This window comes from Polistes fuscatus, unplaced genomic scaffold (assembly GCF_010416935.1).
Source record: "Polistes fuscatus isolate 324 unplaced genomic scaffold, CU_Pfus_HIC Scaffold22, whole genome shotgun sequence".
NCBI classification, from domain to species: Eukaryota; Metazoa; Arthropoda; class Insecta; order Hymenoptera; family Vespidae; genus Polistes; species Polistes fuscatus.
The window spans coordinates 2,071,125-2,092,227 of NW_025113099.1; the positions used below are offsets into that span (position 1 = coordinate 2,071,125).

Sequence of the window (21,103 nt, forward strand, 5' to 3'; positions counted from 1 at the left end):
TTTTCATTTCTTTTCTCTCTTTACTATTCCTCTTTTTCCTCTCTTTTCAGTTTCCTTCAATCTTTATTATTTCTCGTTAGTTTAAATATACGCTACGGTTTTTAACCAATTTCAGTTTATATAACGACGAGTTGATTTACTTCTTCCTTTTCGTTTATTTTCATCACCCTTTTTCTATTTCTTTTTCTTCCCTCTGATTTAGTCCGACTCGTATCTTGTTTCTATATCTCTCAGTTTGATTAATAATATTTGTTATTCATTAAGATTTCATTAGATTTGTAATCGTTCGTATATTAATTTTTTATTCGTCTATACAAATAGTTTGAAATTATTTTTTTTCATCTAATTTACTTTATCGTTGATTCCTTTTTATATTAGTTTCAGACTTTCGGTTTTTATCTCTGTCAGATTATTCATTTTTAATTGGATTCGTATTGAACTGTGTTTAATCCTAATTTTTCTCTGGTCTGTACAAACAATATTTCACTTTTTTTTTATTTTTATTATCTCTCGTGTAATTAATTTTATCGTTTAATTGTTTTCACGTTCATTTAAATTCTATCCTTTTTTTCAACTGTCAAGTTTCCGTATTTAAATACTGTCGGATCGATAATTTTTAATTAGATTCGCGCGTTAAGTATATTATTTTATAAATTATCTTTATATTTTTTTTTTAGGTCTACGTACTGTGCAGATCTTTTTATCGTTTTATTTTTCAATGAATTTTTTATTATCATCAGTTTCATCGAATAAGAAGGAGGAATAAAATGTGTTTCTCCGATCTACTTGTTTTCTCTTCTTCCGTTTTTTCTTTTTCTTTCTTTTTTTTATAGAATACTCGCATGTTGCTGTTTCTACTTCCCGACGACAATGGTGTTGATGTATTGTTACGGCTCGGCGTTTCATGTTAATAAACTACGTTTGAAGAGGGTGGTCTGTGTTAACACACCGGAAATCGTTAGCGGTGGTCACATAGAAAGGGTAAGTCGTAACTTTGCCTACAATTGAAAATTCAACTAATTGATAAACTTGTGTACGACGAAGACGACGTATCCTCGAACTCGTCAAATTTTCAATCATTTTTTCTTCTTTATTTAAGGGGTTATACGCAGTTATATTTAAGTATATTCTCTGAAAATTTTCAAATCGATCCGACAAATATTCTTCACTTCATGTAAGCTGCAAACAACAATTTTTAACTATGTGTAAACGTATCTTTGAAACTTTAAACGCGTTTTTCTCAAAACGGTATTTTCAAAGTCAGTGATCTCGATTTTTCAGAAATGGCTTAACTGATCGGTTTCGAATTTTTACACAATCTTCTTAGATATATTCCTCAGGTATTAAGTATAAGGAATAATTTTTAAAAAATTTATTACTATTTTTTTGTAACAATTTAGAGCGAAAATTTTAGTCAAAAACAACAACTTTTTTTCAAATAGACGCCATTTTGTCAAAAATCAAAATTTTTATTATTCCTTGGTTTTAATACCTGCATTAATCTATCCTTTAAAAGAATCCACCATATTTTTTAATTTCAATAATCCAAACCGCCAAAATGGAGATCACCGCCAAACGTCTTTTTTTAGAGGACGTTCAGGAAATCATCTACAGGAGCGGTGCAGATTAATATTTTTACATAATCGTCGCGCTATTGTATTCTCAAAAGTTGGCTCTATTTGAATTACCATCACTTTTGTTTGAGAAATAAAAACTGTTTCTAGAAAAAATTCATGAAAATACGTGTTTTTTGAGCCTCGCAACTGCGTATAACCCCTTAAACAATATATTCGAGGGAAAGAAATAGAACGGCAACGAATGTTTTTAATTATCCGAATGTTAGCTTAACTAAAACGAAGAAAAGATGATGAAAAGAAGAAGAAGAAACAAAAATAGAAATAGAAGAAATGAAAAAGAAAGAATAAAAATAAATCCTCGAGTAAATATCACGTTTCAACACGGAGATTTACAAGTAAATCTTACGGATAATCTTTTTTTTCTTTTTTTTTTTTTTTTTTATGCGTGCATATTTAAGCGCAATTAAAATGTCAGCTCTTTGTCCAGCGTCCCGTTAAAACTTCGTTTCCTCAATGAATATTCAATATCCGATCGATCGTTGTGTTCGGTTTAATTGAAGGAAACGGTTTTTAATTTCTCTCTCTCTCTCTCTTTCTTTCTTCCTTTTTTTTTTTATTTCTTTTTATTTTTAACAAAATTTTATACTTCATTCGCAAGATTAAACATGATCCGATCGATTGAATGATTTTTTATATAGAAGAAAAGGTAGAATAACTTTAAATTAAAGGAAAAAACAATTTCATATTTCATTATTTTTTTCTTCAGACCTTTTCTTCCTATTTCATTTTTTTTCTTTTTTTCTTCTTAGTATTTAACTTTATGCATCTCAGGCTCGGTGAATGTGAACGATAGCAAGAAAAAAAGAAGAAGAAGAAAAAAAAAAAGAAGGAAAGAACCAGTCGAGATGTTGTCTCAGCATTTCTCCCCTAGTTTGCATATTTCATGTAATTCAGGTTACTCCAGGAATATATTTCGCAGTCTCTTTATAAAAAACCTCTTCAATATTCCGATCAAATTTCCTAAATTTTAGTATCCTTTTCCTTTTCCCTTTTTTTTTTTTTCTTTTATTTGTACCTCTTTCATGATTTTTTTCAATAAAAATTACCTCTCAATTCTTTTTCTTCCCTGAATTTGTTTTTATGCCGAAAACTTTGAATACGAAAAAAAAAGAGAAAAAAAGAAAAAAAAAGAAAAAAAGAAAAAAAGAAATATAGAATTAGTAGAAAAAGGATCTAAAAAAGGAATGAAAAAAAGTATGAAAAGTAAAACGAATAGCAGTAGTAGTAGTAATACTAGTAGTAGTAGTATTACGGCAACGACGAATTTTTTGTTCAACCTTCATAAATATATTTTTCTACTTTTTACGTTCGAAAATTCTTTTCTTTTTATTTTTTTTTTTCACAGCAGAGTTCCCCGTGATTCGCCAACGTCCTCCCCCATCCCATTCCCGGCCCCATGTCCCCCTTCAAATATTCAATGATTCCGTAAGCTCAAGCTAATTAATTAGTCCTGCTGCTAAAAGAGTTGGTCTTAAAATTTGGCACAAGGACCATGCGAGAGAAACTTATTCCTTCCCCCCTCCCCCCTCTCTCTCATTTCCTTGCCACCCTCTTCTCCTTCTCTCTTTCTCTATCTTTATCTGTTGGAATCTGAACTCACCCCTCTTTAGTTTTTGGTAGTAATAGTACAGAAAGCTCGGAGTGTGTTCGAAAGTATTCTAGCAGTTTCCATTGGATAGAATATAGGATGATATTCATACGTTCTACCACCATCACCACTACCACCACCACCACCACCATTACCATCACCACTTGGGAATGGTACCAGCACGCAAACAACGTCCTAGATTTCTCATAGCAAACAATATTTTTCTCTTCCAGTTCTCTTGTTCTGGCGGTCAGAGGAAATCACATTTATCTTGACATTAGCCAAAGACCTCATCTTCTTCTTCTTCTTCTTCTTCTTCTTTTTCTTCTTCTTCTTCTTCTTCCTACTTTTATTTTTTTGTACTTTTTTTCTTAACTTTTGTCCCCAACCCTTATTTTATTCGACTTCGAAGACGAAAACGAGATTAATTGACGGGTGAAAGAAAGAGAGAGAGAGAGAGAGAGAAGTAGAAAAAAAAAAGTAAAGATGGCTTCAACTTCCTGCCCGAGTATTCTGTTTCTTTGTCACATTGTCGGCGTATTATTTTTTTTTTTTTTCCTTGCTTACTTCATTTCCGTTCTTATTCTTATTCTTATTCTTATTTTTACTCTGTTTTCCTTATTTTCCTTGGCTTTTTATTTTCGTTCTATTCTCCCCCTTTTTCGAGTAGTTTCTTATAAGTGACTTATTTCATTCCTTGTTTTCTTTTTCTTTTTTTTTTTTTGTCGACAGGGAGATAAGTAGAAGAGAAAGATATTTTATATAGTAAGCTCTTGAAGAAAAATATACTGAGACGTTAAGATTCTTAACTTTATTCTTTATTTTTTATTTATTTTTTCGTTAAGGACGTCACCGTTTCGCATTAGTAAATCGGATTTTTCTTTTAACGGGTGTGTGTGGTGTCTTTCTTTTTATTTTTATTTTTATTTTATTTTATTTTATTTTATTTTTACATCTGTTGATGTAAAATATTTTAATTGTCGTATTTCTCAACGAAGAAAAATGAATAATTATATTGAGTAAGATTTAACAATTAATTCGAAATCCAAAATGATTACAAGTACCGTTTTACCATTTAATTTCTCGTATCAAGAATGGAACAATTAAAAATAAAAAAAAATAAAGCGTGTTCTGTAATAGAAGAAAAAAATTGTGCGTCTTGTTTTAAGGATGATTTGTCGGTACAATCGGAAACAAAAGTTAATGACATTTTCATCAAATTCATATCTCTTAATACCGTAAATTCACGGTACAGTCACAAACAAAAGTTATTTTACAATTTTCACTTAAATTGAGATTTTTATGTTAATATTATTAAAATGATCACTAAATTTCATTCTTTTAGAAACTTTATATCAAAATTTCAATTATAACAAAAAAAATAATTGGTTTAAATCATCTATTTCAACGGATATTAAGAGATATGGATTTGATGAAAATGTCATTAACTTTTGTTTCCGATTGTACCGACAAATCATCTTTAATACAACGAACGAGATAAATTAGAGAGAAATGGATAAAGGAATCAATTAAAGGATTGAACGAGTACAGGGAATCTTTTATCAAGATCCTTCAACCACTTTCTAACTTTGACTACTCTTGGGCAAAGAAATCTTCCTAAAGCGAGAGACTAAGTAAAAGCCAAACGATTGTTCGCGTTACACGCGTGACTCATTCCAACGCTTTCAGGATTCTAATGATTTGACTTCGAACGAAAAAGCAGTATATATATCTATGTATAAATCTCTAAAGAGAGAAAGTTAAAAGTGCATCAATTAGAAGGATCATCAGGAGGATCATTTTCCACTCACTTGAAGTAATTTTGACTGGGAGAGAACTTTGGAACATTTCGCTATTTTGATAAATCGCATCATCGTTTATCATAAATCCTCACGGATAAAACAGTTTAGTTCCGATAAGGAAAAACAAGGAGGAAAAAACATACAACGATGAAAAGTTTAGTGGATCGGGATCGGTTATAAACGATCGAAGATATGATTGAAGTGCATACATGCACTGTTTTCCGATAGGCAGGCCGCGTTACGTGCTTTCATCGAACCCTTTTTTTTTTTCGATAAATTATTTAAACTTACTGACAGGTGTCGGGAAATTTCTTTTGTAAAATATTACCGAAAATAAAAAACAAAACCCCAAAAAATAAAAGCTATACATACAAAAATAAATGCTCGTTAATACGGAAATAAAAATCTAACGGTATTAACGCGTTAAAATTAATGCGTGAAACGTAAAAGTACAATATAACGTTACTTTTATTTAAAATAAAATATACATAATTTTTATTAATAATATTATCGACCTAGGTACGCGTTTTCATAGAAAGATTTTCAAAAATAATACAAATAATATAAAATCTACGTCTCATTTATTAAATATCGTAAATAATATTTAATCGAATTACCGTTATACGAAGCCTATATTATGTTTAAATAAATTATTTTATAATTCGGTATAAACACGAAAGTAACAGATGCGTTATCAATGAAAACTATCACGTTTTATCGAGTTATTTTAACGGATCCACTCACCCTCCCCTCATCCCTACATTCTCCCCTTTATTTTGATCATTATATAAGCGTTTGTTCATCACACTTTACGAATATTCTTTTACGAACGGGGCATGTGAGATCGATTCGATAATCAGTTGTGAATAAGATCAGATCGTTAAATTCTCTCGTCTCATCAGGTTCCTGTTTCCTGGATCGGTAGAAGATTCATTCTCCTTGGGAAATGGGTTCGATGTACGATGAACAGATTTCATACGATTTCGTCGAATTAGAAGTAGGTATGGATGTAAAATAAAGGGGTGAAGAAAGGAGAAGGGCAGGGGAAAGGGAAAGGGAATTTAAGGTTTGAGGAAACTATCCAAGAATTCACAATAGAAACCATTTCCTTCCCTATCTTATGAGAATTCTTCCATTTTCTCGAGTTTACAAACGCAATGAAAGAAGAATTTGAAGAAGAATCTTAATAATTTGTTGTATTTTAATGAACGTACTCGTCTTTTAAGTTTATATATAAATATATATACAATAATTAACAGTTTACATGATGTTATAAATTGTAGAAATCCGATTGAAGAATTTAAAATAAATAATAAACGATGTAAAATATTCAATGAAATGTACGATAAATATTATCGTTTAATCTATTGATAATCGATAATATGTAAAGAGTGTATTTATTAATTCACTTGAATTTTATATTTATTTTTTAAAGAGATAAACAAAATTTTAGAAGAAAATGCAATTGCACCGATACAACAATTCTGCAAAAATTTGTATCACTTGATAAGGGTTTTTTTTAACGATACAAAATTTTGATTGTTCTATTCTCGGTTTTAGTCATTGGATAACACCATGTAAATTGTACGATAATGAAAAAGTTACGAATAATAATGATCAATCAATTATTCCCAATTGGGATAAAATACAAATGAACACGTAGTTTCGATTTTCTATTTGTAGATGAAGGTATTTGAAAATGTTATATATCGGTGCGTTAAAGCACTTATCGGTCGATCGAAGCAAATCCGTAACGAGTTTAATGGCGGAATAAATTTGATCTAATAAATGGTTTAATTTGCCGTAGAAATGGACGGAACAAAACTACGATCTCGAGCGATGTCCCAAATTGTTAGGAGAGAGTAAAAAAGAGTAAAAAAGAGAAAAAGAGAGAGAAAGAGAGAAAGAGAGAGAGAGAGGAGTAAGAGTAGGAGGAATCATGGCATTAGGAGCTCGGGATAAATCGTCGGAGGAAATTACGAGTGGGCGGGAAAACAAAGAGTCCACGACTATCGAAATCTTTAAGGATTACGCCACGATGAAGTGCAGCAGAGTCCTTTGATTATATTCAATCGCTAACGACTTGTTTACTGATCTATTTACGATAAGTTTACGCTACAAAACGATATTTATCGATTGCATTAGTAATTAAATACCTATTAAACTTTATTTTAAAGAGAATACTAGAAATTATTAAGAAAGAGAGAGAGAGATAGTATCGAATGTTTTTTATTAAGTATTTTTAATGATAAAAATTAAATAATATTTAATAAACGTGTGTAATAAACTAAACATTTTTATTATATATATATATATTTAAAGGAAAATTTGATACGCGTCTGAATTTGTTACAGAGTTCTATTCGACAATTGTTAAACAAACAACATGACTAGGGTTAAAATATTTTTTCAACAGATATTTTTTTTTTCACGTAGCAAATATTTTTAATTACTTCTCACGAAACAATTTGTTTTTTCTTTTTTTTTTTGTTTCGATAAATAAAACTATCGATAGCGAATAGGAATAGGGTGTGCGCGTTAGAGAAACTACAATCTAGCACCACCATTTTTATCGATTTAGATGGTCATCGTTATCCTGGCTTTATTTTCAACGTTATAACGACGTACGGGTAAAAGCCAACACGAGAAAGACGGTGGTGCAACGAGCTTAATGACAAATCCGGAAGTCGTGCGAACATTTCCGTTGTCGTTTCTATCCTCGTCTCGTTACAGAATGGAAACGGAAAAAGATCAAAATAGAAAACTAGCAATCAGATCGATAAATATCGTTCTCACCACCGTGTATCGAAATTTGTTTCACCGCGAATGAAAAAAGATAGTTCTCGAACTAGATATATATATGAGCCGTTTATTTTGAAAGTGGCCTAACTCCATATAACCTTAAATTGAGATATTTAAAGGTTTGCGTTTCAATGCAATTCAAAATATATGTAAAGAATAACAATGAGTTATGTTGCTTAAGTGTATCTAAAGGTGTTCAATTTACAGTTCCTATTAAAATAATGGCAATTATTAATTGAATAATATGCGTTTTCTTACCAAGAATGGAGTTGGGCCACTTTCAAAATTAACAACCAGATTCGTTATAAAATTTGAAGGAACCGAAGTCCATTCAACATAATTTAAGATGCTTCAAATTGCGAATAAACAATACTTATTTTATTTTACATATCTTTGTAACACTTTAAAAACATAAATTATGCGATTCAAAATATTTTGTACAAACATAAATTACAAAACAATTTTCTACTCATCTACATTTTGTGTATGTCAAAAGGATTAAAAGAAATCATGATGTTCCACGGGGTATATATCGTAATAAGTCAATTATGTCCTTGAATTTTGCGGTAGTAATTTGTCTTATATTTTTATACAGTGGTGTCAATACAATATTTTCGAACTTTCTTGGTCTACCCCGACGTGGTATTAAATTCAGGACTTTCAAATTTTCGTTCTCATTCATTGATGTCTTATAGAAAATCTTATTCATTTTTAACAAAACGCATTCAACATATTTTAACCAGTTTATTGGTTCTCCGTTAGAATTCTTGACCCTTTTAAAAATTGCGTCTTCTAATAATTTTGTCGATACAAAATCTTCTTGTCTCATTTCATGTACAATAAAGTTATTACCTTTCCGACACTTTTTGATAATATTGTAATACTCTCGGGGGACAAACAGTAAATTATTTTTTTTTAATGCCATTTCTACCACACCAAAATCTCTACTCCTAATGGAATTAGGCCACTTTCAAAATAAACGGTTCAGTGATTCAACTAACTCTGAAAACTTATGTGTCCAGAATTACCGTATTTACTCGGAATATAAAAAATCTTAAATGCTTTATTGATAGATAATTTGAAGCTGTACATGTTACCGTGGGTAGCCGGAAAAAAATGAAAAATGGAGTTAGGCCACTTTCAAAATAAACGGCTCATATATATAATGATTCTTCTAACAGTGTGTCAACAAAAAAATGGTAGAAAAAGGAAAGAAATATTTACGAGATACCGTTTTGAAATGGGCAATTTCACTACACACGTACACGCGCGCGCGTACATATACATATGTAGTACTAGAACGATAAATAATCGATAGATGGTAAACGACGGTGTGTTACATCGAAAATTCATTCGATACTCGATCGATTTCTCTCTCTCTCTCTCTTTCACACATACATACACACACACACTCATTCAACCCTCTTACGTTTTTCTCCAGTACAGTCATTTTTCGAACTTTTTCTTACATCGAAAGTTTCCGAAAGACAGGACGGAAATACGCGTGAGATATCGAATGGCCTTCGATATCTTCCTTTCCTGTCCCTTTATCTTTATCTCTCTCGCACTCTTGCCTCGAAGTTTTCACAAACTTTTCTTCGATTCTCTTTTTCTAACCGAACCCTCCCTCTCTCTTTCTCATCCTCGATTGCTACAAAAATAGCCCCGAAACGAACTGGTCGAAAGGAAACTTCCTTCGCGTCCTTAGTCACGCTTTGTTACCACCCCCTCCCCATTTTCTTGCCTCCTCCTCCTCCTCCTCCTCTTACTCCACCCCCTCGAACATTTTTCGGTTAAGATTCAAGCTTAATGGGCCATGTAGTACCGATATAAATATGAGCAAAAAAAGAAATATGCTCTTTGCATTATAAGAAGAAGTAGAAGAAGAATAAAATAAGGGGTGGAAAAAAGAAAAAGAAGAAGAAGAAGAGGTAGAGGAAAAAAAATCGTACCTTAATGGCACACGTCGTAGAAGGTACCTTATTTATAAGAAATCGGCCGCATCTTCATTCTTTTTCCCCCCTTTCCTTTACCCTCCTCCCTTACCCTCTCTCTCTTTCTGTCTTTTTTTCTTCTCTTTCCCTTTATATTCCGCCTTTCGTCTTTCTACCGCAGCTTCGATGTAGGTCAATGGATGCGGGAATGTCTTCTAAAGGTGTTTTCGAGGCCGTGAAAGCGTCGATGTATAAGATTTCATATATACAGTTCTCAAAAGGAGGAGGAAAAGAGGGAGAGTAAGGGAGAAAGGAAACTCGCCCCGTTCTCCTGCTTATCTGGAAGATGTAAAAGGTTCGTTGTCGTGTGCAAAGTTTCCAATGGAAGTCACTAAAGTGCGAGCATCCGTGTGAATTATGCATATAAGCGGGAATCGAGACATTTTTTATGCCCTAGGTTAAAGTATGATTGCGTTTGACTACCATTACGTTCTTCTTCTACCACGAATACGATATCGTTTGTTTTCCCACCCTTTTTCTTTCTCTGTCTTTCTCCATCTTTATTTCTCGTTTTACATATCGAGTGAGATTCATTTTAAACCACTTAAGGGCCAAATTTTGTTTATTGTATATCGCTTTTTTAAATAAATGTTCGATAAATAAATGTTTCAAATATGATAATTAACTTTTGGATATGAGATAATAATTAATTTGTTAACAAATAATAAACGAAAAGAAAGAGAGTAATAATGCGAATTAATGATTCGTCATAAATATATTATTTATTATTTTTAAATATTTCGATGATAATTCTTTCTCTATGAAATAGTTGAAAACGAAAAAGGAAAAACAACCGAAAAATATTGCAATTCGTATTTTTACCATTTGTTTTATAAAACGAACGGAGAGTATAGTTTAAAATGAGAAGAAGAAAAAAAAAGAAATATAAAATAAAGTATATTTGTTTTTCCAATGGTTACCAAATATTTTGGCGAATTTTTCTTTTTTTACTGCGCTTTACTGTGTGACTACTTTTAGGCTTTACTACTGTAAACACTTCCCTCCTTTATTTTTCTTTATATTTTGTACGAGATGAGAGGAATAGTGAATGGAAAAAAATAGTTCGCTTCCGACTATTGTTCGAATTTAGTAGCATTTAAAAATCGATCTCTGATGTTTTATAGATACACGTGCGTATTTGACTACCACCCCCCCTGGAATTTATTATTGGAAAGCTTGACGGGATATCAAATGTTCCGATACATCATACATTTTGTTATTCTTTTCAATATACGTTATTTTACATGCTAGATATAGTCAATATTTTTCTACAATATAACTTCCAATCATTTTTCTATAAAATCATTCGATTTATCCCACTTAATCCCACTCATTGATGTTATTATTTTCAATTCAATTGAAAGTATTAAATTACAAGACCTAAAGAGGATATCAATTATACTATATTATAATATAATTACATTTTAATTTATAATATAAATACATTTAAAACGAATTATACGTCGATGGATGTATATGAAAATACTTTGCTAAAATTTTTAACTATCTCATAGCCAAAAGTTAATTTTTCAATAGATGTATCATACAAACATACATACAAACATACATACATACATTAAACGTATCATAGTAAACGTTCATGTATTGTACACTTTCTTCCTTTCTCTCTTTTTTTTCTTCTTTTTTTCTTTAAAAGCAAACTCCTCGAGGCTACTTCATTTCATGGGCGGAAAATCGAGATAACGATAGCGAAAGTTAAGATGAAAATTTTCAAAGGTCCCTCCTTCTTTACGAGGGGTAAGAAAGAAAAAAAAAAGGAGATTGCTAGGTTTTTTTTTTACAAACAACGAATCGGTTTCGTTCCTTCCAGTAAGAACGAACTGGAAAACTTCATTTGAAAGACTTTTTCCACGAACTTAAGATCCAAGTCCCGTTGTCGCAAATTTAATGACTTCCAACTCGTCGTTTATGAGACTTTGCTTATTTTCCTTACCCCGTTAAAGAGTTCGCGCATCTATTTGTTCTTTCTTTTTCCTATAACCACCGAGAAATAGGATGATACTTTTAGTTTAAACGTTCTTTTCTATATTATTTTTTTTCTTTTTTCATTTTTAAATGAAATAACAAAAAATTGAACTAGTGCGCGGTATCGAGTTTATTTTTTTAGTATCCTCTCAAAGTTTGTAGAACCTTTTTTTTCTTTAGCTAGGATCAGTCAGGATTCGTGAATTTTAGTTATTAATACCTACGGCGATGATCGATTATTTTGTTTTTTGATTTTTTTTAGACACGTTTTAGTTAAGTTTCTAGATGGAATAATCCATTTCGATTGGTTGATCCAGTCGTGTCTGTTTTGGAAATGAACCGATATTGGATGTATACGCTTGGTTGTGAACACAGAGAATTCTGTAGCGTTTAAGTTGATCGTTGGACCGTCCATAATACGTGTTTCATGTCTTGCTCGAATTTGGTTTAATTTTAGTTGGATATACAACGGTAAGACGAACTACGTTATTGTAGACACGTTTGAGCGAAATTAACAATTTCATGTAAATTATTAGATTGATATTTCAATCGAATCCCGTACTGTTTATTCTTTAATTTTTTTTTAAAAATTTTATTTATTTTTTAAATATTTTATTAATTATTTATGTAATAAATTATTTTTATTATTAAATATTTTTTTATTTTTTTTTATTAAATATTTTTATTAAATATTATTATAATGTTATTTTTTTTTAATTTATTAATTTTATTAATTTTTAATTTATTATTTTAATTTTATTAAATATTAAGTAAACTGTATTTATACAATTAATTTAAAAAATATTTTTGTTCGTATATCGTTCTTCCTATCATTTTATTTATTTTTATTCTTATATTTTATATATATTCTTTTTTTGTTATAAACTATCGAAACCGATATTCTCGTTGCAAAAGAAAATACATTGAATATTTAATAAAGGAAGCGTTGTAGGTAGACCTCGCCAATTTTGGGACGATAAATCGAATCGAAATGCAAATATTTTGGTGGGTAATAGTTTGTTCCACGTTCTGCATTTCCAAAAGGATCGGGTATGCTAATGATCGTTCTGTATGCGTTAACCCGTTGTGTCGTTAGAAACGTCGTCGTACTTTTCCTTCCAAGATTTCCTTCTAAACCTATTTTCCTTCCTTCCTTCCTTACTTTCTCTGTGTTGAATAAAATAATCGTAACCGAAAGAATATTGCAGTCGTAAAGAAGACACATTCTCAACCTATTGTATAATAAATTATAACGTCGCATTATTGTGCTAAATCACAATTTACGTGAAATCATAAATAACAATTTGAAATGAAAACCAAGTAAATGTAAATTTTCTGTTGATTAGAATAATCGAATCACTGATTACTGACGATAGAAATTATCGTGATATATTAATGTACGAAAAAATTAACAGATCACATGATTAATACGATTGAGAAAGTATCATTCAAAGATGTGTAATACATTTGATAATGAATTCGATTCTATTCATTTTCTATTATTCTATATTATCATTCATTTCTTCTCATTTATTTTATCTTTCCTATCATCATTTATTTATAAAAAAAAAAAAGAAATAAAAGGTACCAAATGATTCTATTAAAAGAAGATCAAAATTGTCTATTACGATTTTTAATTTAGTGATAACGTTCCTCAGCTTTTCGGAAAGTTCCTTCTCTTTACTTACATCGATTTTTCTTTAGGTCTCTAACTTAAATCGTTATTAAAGCAGGTAATCCTATGAGATCTAGGTAAAAGGAGAGGCGTGAAAATCACCAAGTTCAGATGACTGGACTCAACGAAATAGAAAGATAAGAGTGGTACGTGTGTGGGTCTGAGAAAAAGGGAGGTAGAAAAAAAAATAAATAAAAAGAGAATAAAAAAAGAAAGAAAGAGAGAGTGTGTGTGTGACATATGGGACACAGTGATGTTCCCAAACGAGAAGACTGGTAATCCCTTTACTGCTACACAAGAAGAGGCTTTGACACTGACGAGCTTAGCGTTTAGAGACTTTTCTAACCATGTCAAGTCGGTCTAAGAGAGATAGCTGTGTCGCGAACCTCTTTCCTCTCTTCTATCTACCTTCTTCTATCAACCCCCTATCCCTATTCCTATCTCTATTTCTTTTTTTCTTTCTTCCTTCCTTCTTTCCTTTTTCTTTTTCCCTCAAGGACGTTCAGTTCGCAGACGCGATGAAGGGTGGTGGTGGTGGTGGTGGTGGTGGTGATCTATTCATTCCTGCAAAGCTCTTGGAAAGGGTGTTCGCGATCGAAACCATAGGTGCGCCAGTTAAAAAAAAGATCTTTCACTTTATTGGTTATCTCTTTTTTCTCGTTTCCATCCAGTTAATGGTTAAGTTGAATTTATCCATTCCCGAAAGAATATAAGATATGAATATAGAAAGAGTATGATTATTCTATCATTCTGAAATGAAATGAATTTTGTGATATCGATTTCTAGGGTTTTTTCTTTTTTTTTTCTTTTCTCAAGAATTCACTGAACCATTAACTTGAAATTATTAAGGCTTATCTTGAATTTTTTTCACGTTCGATTGCCGTCTCTATTCGACAGCTCGTTTTCATTTATTTTTCAATGGAAACGATTCATCGGAACGATTTTTCCAATCGATATTTTGAATTATATTGATTTGACAGTTAAGTTTAATCAATTTGTTTCAGCTGGTTGCTCACGAAAGACGACTGTCGACCTCAGCTTCCCGAACAATGGCTGCGATGAGCTTAGGATTCATTGTGATGGTCACACCTTGGACTATTCAGGAAGTCGTTGCAGCTTGTACCGGAAGTAAACCTCCCCCCTTCCTTGACTTTCTTGCTACCTGGCTTGCTCTTTCCAATAGTTTTTGGAATCCCTTTCTTTACTGGTTGCTCAACAATCACTTCCGACGAATATCGAGAGAGTTACTTTACACGAAGGTATAAATATTACAATCATTTATATTTCATTTTCGATATACGATAACACTTTCAATTTGTTATTTAATAGATACGATAATGAACAAAATCCTTTTCAATTAATAGCAAATCATATCTAGCTAATCCTTGTAAAGGCATCCTACGAACGATTGATCCCTGCAATATCATTCAACGATATGAAACGATATGAAACGTCAAAGAGTGCATTAACGAAAGGTTCAAATTGACAAAATAATTTTCAATAAAAATTATAATCATTATTCTTAACAGAACAATTTATATATTCAAGATAATTAATACCGAGTTAAATAGAGTATTTTTTATGAAAGAATGAAAGGTATTTTTCTCTAAATGAAAGCTTATTGGCATGCAACATTACAAGAATTTTATGAGATTAAAATCGATTAATTTATTTTACCGAAAATATTTACATAATCCGCGTTTTCATGTTTTTTTTTTTGTAATATTATATGATTATTGAAACGAAAAGTCCGTTTTATTCGTTGTTTTTCATTTGATTTTTTTTGTTTCTTCATACGAATAAACTTTTAATCGTATATAATATAATACAAAATCGGATCGTACCAATTAAATTATTATTGTTCTGTTCTTTGCAAATAAATTGAAACATTTTTGTTATCAACACGTTTATTATTCAGCCATTTGAAACCTCTCGTTACGGTTTATTAATTTATTAATTTCAAATGTTATTGCAAAGGAGAAAATTCATTGAAAATACGATATGAAATATGATTTCAAACAATAGAGAAATATAAATGCGGGTTTTATTCACGTTTACCAAAAATTCTGGATGAGAGATTTAAACGATTCTATAAAGTATATATATATATATATTTTAAATAAAAGCATGTTCGATTTTTATCTTTTAACGAACTAGTCCGATCGAACCGCGATCGAATCGCGAGTATAAAATTTGTCCCTAGGAAATATCTTTAACTGCAGAGCGGTTTTGTGCTGCACGACCATCGAATAAATCGCGTCAATGCGTTTAAGGATGTTTGGCTGATACGATCGGAGATAAATATGCTAAAAATTTAAAATTCCCGAATATCTGCGTTTTACAACATGCTTACAAATTTTACCAATAACGTTGAATTATATAAAAACTGATAAATAATATGAAAAAAAATGTTGAATAAATTTTGACAGAGAATATATACCTTGATTTTATAAACCTTACGGAACAAAAACAATTTACATTTAAATCTTTATCAATTTTATTTGAAATCAATAGGATCACCTAAGGTGTAGGATCAAACGTGGATCGTTCTTCGAAAATTTGTATAATAGAAAGAAAACCAGGTAGATCTACGACCTCTTGGGAATCGTTCTATTCTTTTTCGAATATAATTTTAACCGAAAGTTCGACATTCGACAGTTCGATAGAAAAAGGCAAATAAATGTTTTAAGTTAGACGAAAAATACATTCAGCATAGAATATACATTTAATTCGAATGGGCGTTATTTTCGATTCAATAGCGATACACGTTTCGTTTCACGAGTTCAAACGATTTAACGACAATCTTCTAGGTTTTTCTACACCTTTTCGGATCTCTTAAATTTGGTTCGAGCAAATGAAGGGTAAAGGGGAAGTGGAAACGTTCCTTTTCTCTATACTATACCACTATCTTTTTTTCTATTTCTTTATTTTACTTCGTCCAACATTCAGGACAATGCATCTTCCCCGTAGCGACTTTGCAAGCCATGAATTCCGAAACGGTCGTCCTCTCATCGTAAATCTTTCATCTTTGGAAAACGTGCAGTTTTTCTCTTTCTTCCTTTTTTTTTTTTACTTCTTTCTCTCTCTTTCTCTATCTTTATTTCGTTGGTTTATACAGAGCCTACACGATCGTATCACGTGCTGGGCTTGACAAGTGGTCTTATGCCGTTTCACCAATCGATTTATCTTTTGAAAAACGCTAAGAAAAGAGAGAAAGAAAGACAAATGGATAGATAGATAGATTTCGATTGATTTTTCAACAGTATCCTATTGTTTTACCTGATAAATATTGATAAATATAAAATGTTCCCTTTAAAAGGAAAGAAAGAAAGAAAAAAAAAGATAAGATAACATTGAAATACGATTTATTCGATGGTTTAATAATTCCTTAATGTACAATATCGTAAATAAAAGTGACGTTTATCAAATATCATTTTATGCACGAAGAAAGAAATAAAACAAAAAATGATTGAAAAATTAATTAAAAGATTAATTAATAAATTTGTTTGATTTATTTTTCAGCTGCTTTGCAGACCAAAGCCGTTAGGACCGAAACAACATTGTTGTGCAACGAGTACCGGTGGCCTCGACGTTTGCAGTATCAGTGGAGTAGATTTGTCGGGTACGATATAGTCAATTATTATTTGATTTTTTTAATCATTATCTTGACGACGTTTATTGGAAAAGTTTTCTTCGGTAAAAACAACGGGGAGTGGGAGAAGGGAAGAGCACGAGAGTTGAAAGAAAAATGCGTTTTGAATATTTTCCATCGTCAAAGCGAGAGCGAATAGCGATGTTATTAACAAAAAATGTATGTAGTCCCGTTATTTGATACGAGAGAAAAAATATTGAAAAAATAATAATAAGAAGAAGAAGAGGAAGAAAAGAAAAAAAACAAAATTCCTGGTACATTGGTAAGTGCAGAAAAAGCTCGTTTACGCGAACCGCGTTATTGATTCTCTCCTATCTGGTTCATTTCGCGTAAAGTCACGTACAAGAATATACGAAAATTGTTCCTCGAAGAGGACGTTAGAAAAATTCTAAGAAACCTTCACACTCGACCATCGGATTCGAGAGGTTCTTTTCTTCCCGAGATTCTTTGATCTAAAAACTTTTCTAATATTATCAGAAAAATGATGAAAATCAATTAAACGTTAAGAGAAAATTAAATTTACATTGACAAGCAATGTTCATTCATTTAAATTTTTCTATCAACGATAGAGCTTGAAAAAAAGATTTGTTCTAATAAAGGGAGAGCCAAGTTGACAGTTTTCCATTTAACATGAAATGAGCTGGTTGATAAGACTACATGTGAAACTTGTCCCCTTGTTTTTTTTTTTTTAATAGTTAAGTATTGCTTGAACAATGTACGATTCTGATGGACTCCTACGACTGTTATCTGTAGAATTAAAAAAGAAAAATCGATGTCCTGTCAACTTGACTGTCTCTTGGTAAGAGAAATTAATAAAAAAGAAACTTCATTAAAATCACAGCAACGTTATATTTTAATATATATTTGTATAATAATTTATTTTAACAAAAAGATGTTGTCGCGATGAGTTAGTAACTAAAAAATGCTTACAACAATTGTCAATAATTATCCTTCCATTAAATAATATTTTTCTATAGTTGTTGATCAAAAATTCCATTTGAATGATTTGAAGTTAAAGAACACGATTATGGGATTTAACGAGAGTTTTGCATGGCAAATATTTTTCATTATCGGTGAGGGACGCTCAGTAAAATCGAGGATAAAGTTAAAGCTAGTTTGTGGAATTGCGATTAAACGAGCAGCTCGTTCGAGCTCGTGATAATAGTTTCGCGTGACTGCGTGGGAAGATGATTGTGCAACAAGTGTCATTGCATGGGACGACGTAGATACGTGACGTGTATGTTATATACATGGATTTTCTACAAAGGAACTCTTGTTTCAGGGTTGGAACGTTGCTCAATGGATCGATGTTCCATGGCAAGATGTTCATCATCATCTTTAGCCAACAATCCATCGCCACTTCCATGGGAAACCGGCCACATGATACGAGGAGATATTACGCCCACGTGAGGTCCGTTCTATTAATTATTACTCATTAATTAGTTATTCATTTATCACGAATTTCATAATTACAAATAATTGATCTCTAAGAGTTAATTCGTAAATAAATTCTAATAAAAAATCTAAGAATTGATTACGATATTAATAATACTTTTTTATGAATGAAATTCAATGATCTTCCATTTAGTCTTATTTTTTCCGTTAATTAATTAACTCGTTCTCGATAAATCCGTCAAATTAATCATTAAATTCTAATCGTAACATTTCCTATAATTACGTATACACGTCTCATCGCAAATTAAACATCAATATAAAATAAGAACGACGATGTTAACTAAAGTCTATGGTCGACCGATATGATTTTAAATTTGTGTCAATAATTAGCGACTCGTATCGAACGTCATATTTACTCGTACAGTGAAATGAACGACACGCGCGTTTACAAATGACGATAGTAAAACAAACCAAACGATCCGAGTAATTAACTGTTCGTGAAATAGATGAATAACTGGAATAAAAGTAATGAAAAATAAAAAAAAAATACTTTTTGTCAACAGGAAGGGATGCCGCCACGCAAACGGACGATCCGGGATCACCGGACCACATCAGTTAGTATCGCGTGGCGGCAGAATCGCATCTGCTGATTAAAAAACAAGAACGACGACGAAGAGTGTTCAACGACTACGATGTCGAATTTTCTTCGTTATGGTCAACGAATTTTCTTGTCCCATCATTAAGGGGAAGTTACCCTCATCGAGACAGGTCTTCATCTTCCTCTTATCACGAAAACAATGGGACGATTGAATGCTCGAAGACTCGCCAACGTTCGCAACGAGACAGACGCGTCAAATACGCGAGCTTTCTCAGCTTACCCGATCTTGTACCAGACAAATCTGATAAATGATGAAACAAGAAAATTAAGATCCTAGAAATTAAGAGATCATATTTTATTTCCTTTATTATTAGTTTTTTTCAGAAGAAGAGAATTGCAAAACGTATTTGAAAAATGAAGAAAAAAGAAGAAAGATAGTTAAGATTTTCTTTACTTTATTTGATTATTTTTTTTGAAAGGATAAATGTAAGGCGTACTTGAAAAATGAAGAAAAATAGAAAAATTAACAATTTTAAAAACGCTATTACAAAAAAGAGATTCTATTCTTTCATTTAAAATTTATTTTTTTTTTTCGAAAATGAATGTAAGAAGAAAAAGAAAGCCAATACTTTTGTGATCATCGACATTTTAAAAGAGATTTAAATTGACTTATTTAATTATATTTAAGAAGAGAAAAACGTAAAAAAGAAAAATAATTTCTATGAAACAATTCGATAGAAGTTCTCATTTCTATTTTCCAAAAATTGTTAAAGTTAAAATTATATAATTTTTAATAAGTAAAAATGTAGGACAGAATCTATCGAATGTTTTCATTGTATACGAGTACACCTTATGGTTTTTTTTCCTTTTACAATTTAAAAAAACGTAGAAGTAGATTTTGTTTCTTGAACGAATGTTCGAGAGTCTTTCTTCTTTCTATTTGTACTTTTAGGACGAAGGACGAGGAGAAAAAAATTAGAAAATAATTTTCGTTCTTTTCTATTTCGTTTATACACGGGTGTTCTTAGAATAACATTGTGAGTCAGAAAAAGGGACCCTTAGAAGATCTCTTATTTTCTTTTACTTCAGTGAACAGATAGGTAAGTTTCACAGGACGGAACCATTTAAAGGACATTTTTATTACCTTTTTTTTTTCATTATTGTGAAAAATGATTACATAGAACAACACGTGTTGGAAACATGGTAGTAATATTTTCTCGTTTATTTTTATTTTTTACGAAGAAAGAAAACGTGGGTCGAAAAATATTGTAACATAAATTTTAGAAATAACAAAGAGCTGAAAATATTCTCACAGAAACAGGAGATACTTTTTAATGTTATTCTTTTATTATTTTTGCGAATTGAAAGTGTCAGGACAGAGGATCTGTTGAGAAAATTACATTAGATGCTAGTTTATTTTTGGATTTTTATTTTTACGAGAGAAAACGTGGAATAAACTTTTTCCTGTTAGACACAAATGATAGAAATATTAATTTCATTAATTATTTGTACTTGAAGAGGAAAATAAAGCAGGACAAGATCGGGTCCGCGGTGCCTGAACGGAAAACGGAGAGATTGGAAGAGACTGTCAAATTAAAGTCTCTGTTTCTCTCTTTATTAATAATATGAATCTATCGTGAAAGGAAATATAAAACGCACAATGTACATTTCTTGAAGGATGTAATATTAACGCAATGGGGGAGAACAATGTCGTAATTAGTAATTCGTAATTCATAACTTTATGCAATCTCGTCGTAAGCGATACTTCGAGACCATTTAAAAAAGCAGTCTTCAAGTTACTACTCAATGTAAATCGTTTGTGGAAATCATTTTTTAGAAAATAATAAAGAATCCTATGGAAATATTTAATTGATGCTGTGATTTTGTTCAAATTATTAATATTTCTTCCATATTTATCTTTTAATTTAAATAGATATTTGTTAAAAGGCTTCTGTCAATTATAAATAAAACACGA

At 31.1% G+C, this 21,103-nt stretch overlaps 1 protein-coding gene across 1 annotated transcript in view; it reads left to right on the top strand.

Annotated features, from left to right (window-relative positions):
- Window positions 1–19,468, top strand: part of LOC122517913 (trace amine-associated receptor 9) — a gene marked incomplete at its 5' end in the record, with an annotated part of 45,967 nt that extends 26,499 nt beyond the window's left edge. The window contains 5 exons of the mRNA XM_043636531.1: window positions 834–981; window positions 14,488–14,742; window positions 17,006–17,105; window positions 18,418–18,546; window positions 19,094–19,468. Of these exons, the coding sequence (XP_043492466.1) occupies window positions 834–981; window positions 14,488–14,742; window positions 17,006–17,105; window positions 18,418–18,545 (631 nt within the window). The remainder of the gene's footprint in view (window positions 1–833; window positions 982–14,487; window positions 14,743–17,005; window positions 17,106–18,417; window positions 18,547–19,093) is intronic.
- Window positions 19,469–21,103: the final 1,635 nt, after the last annotated feature.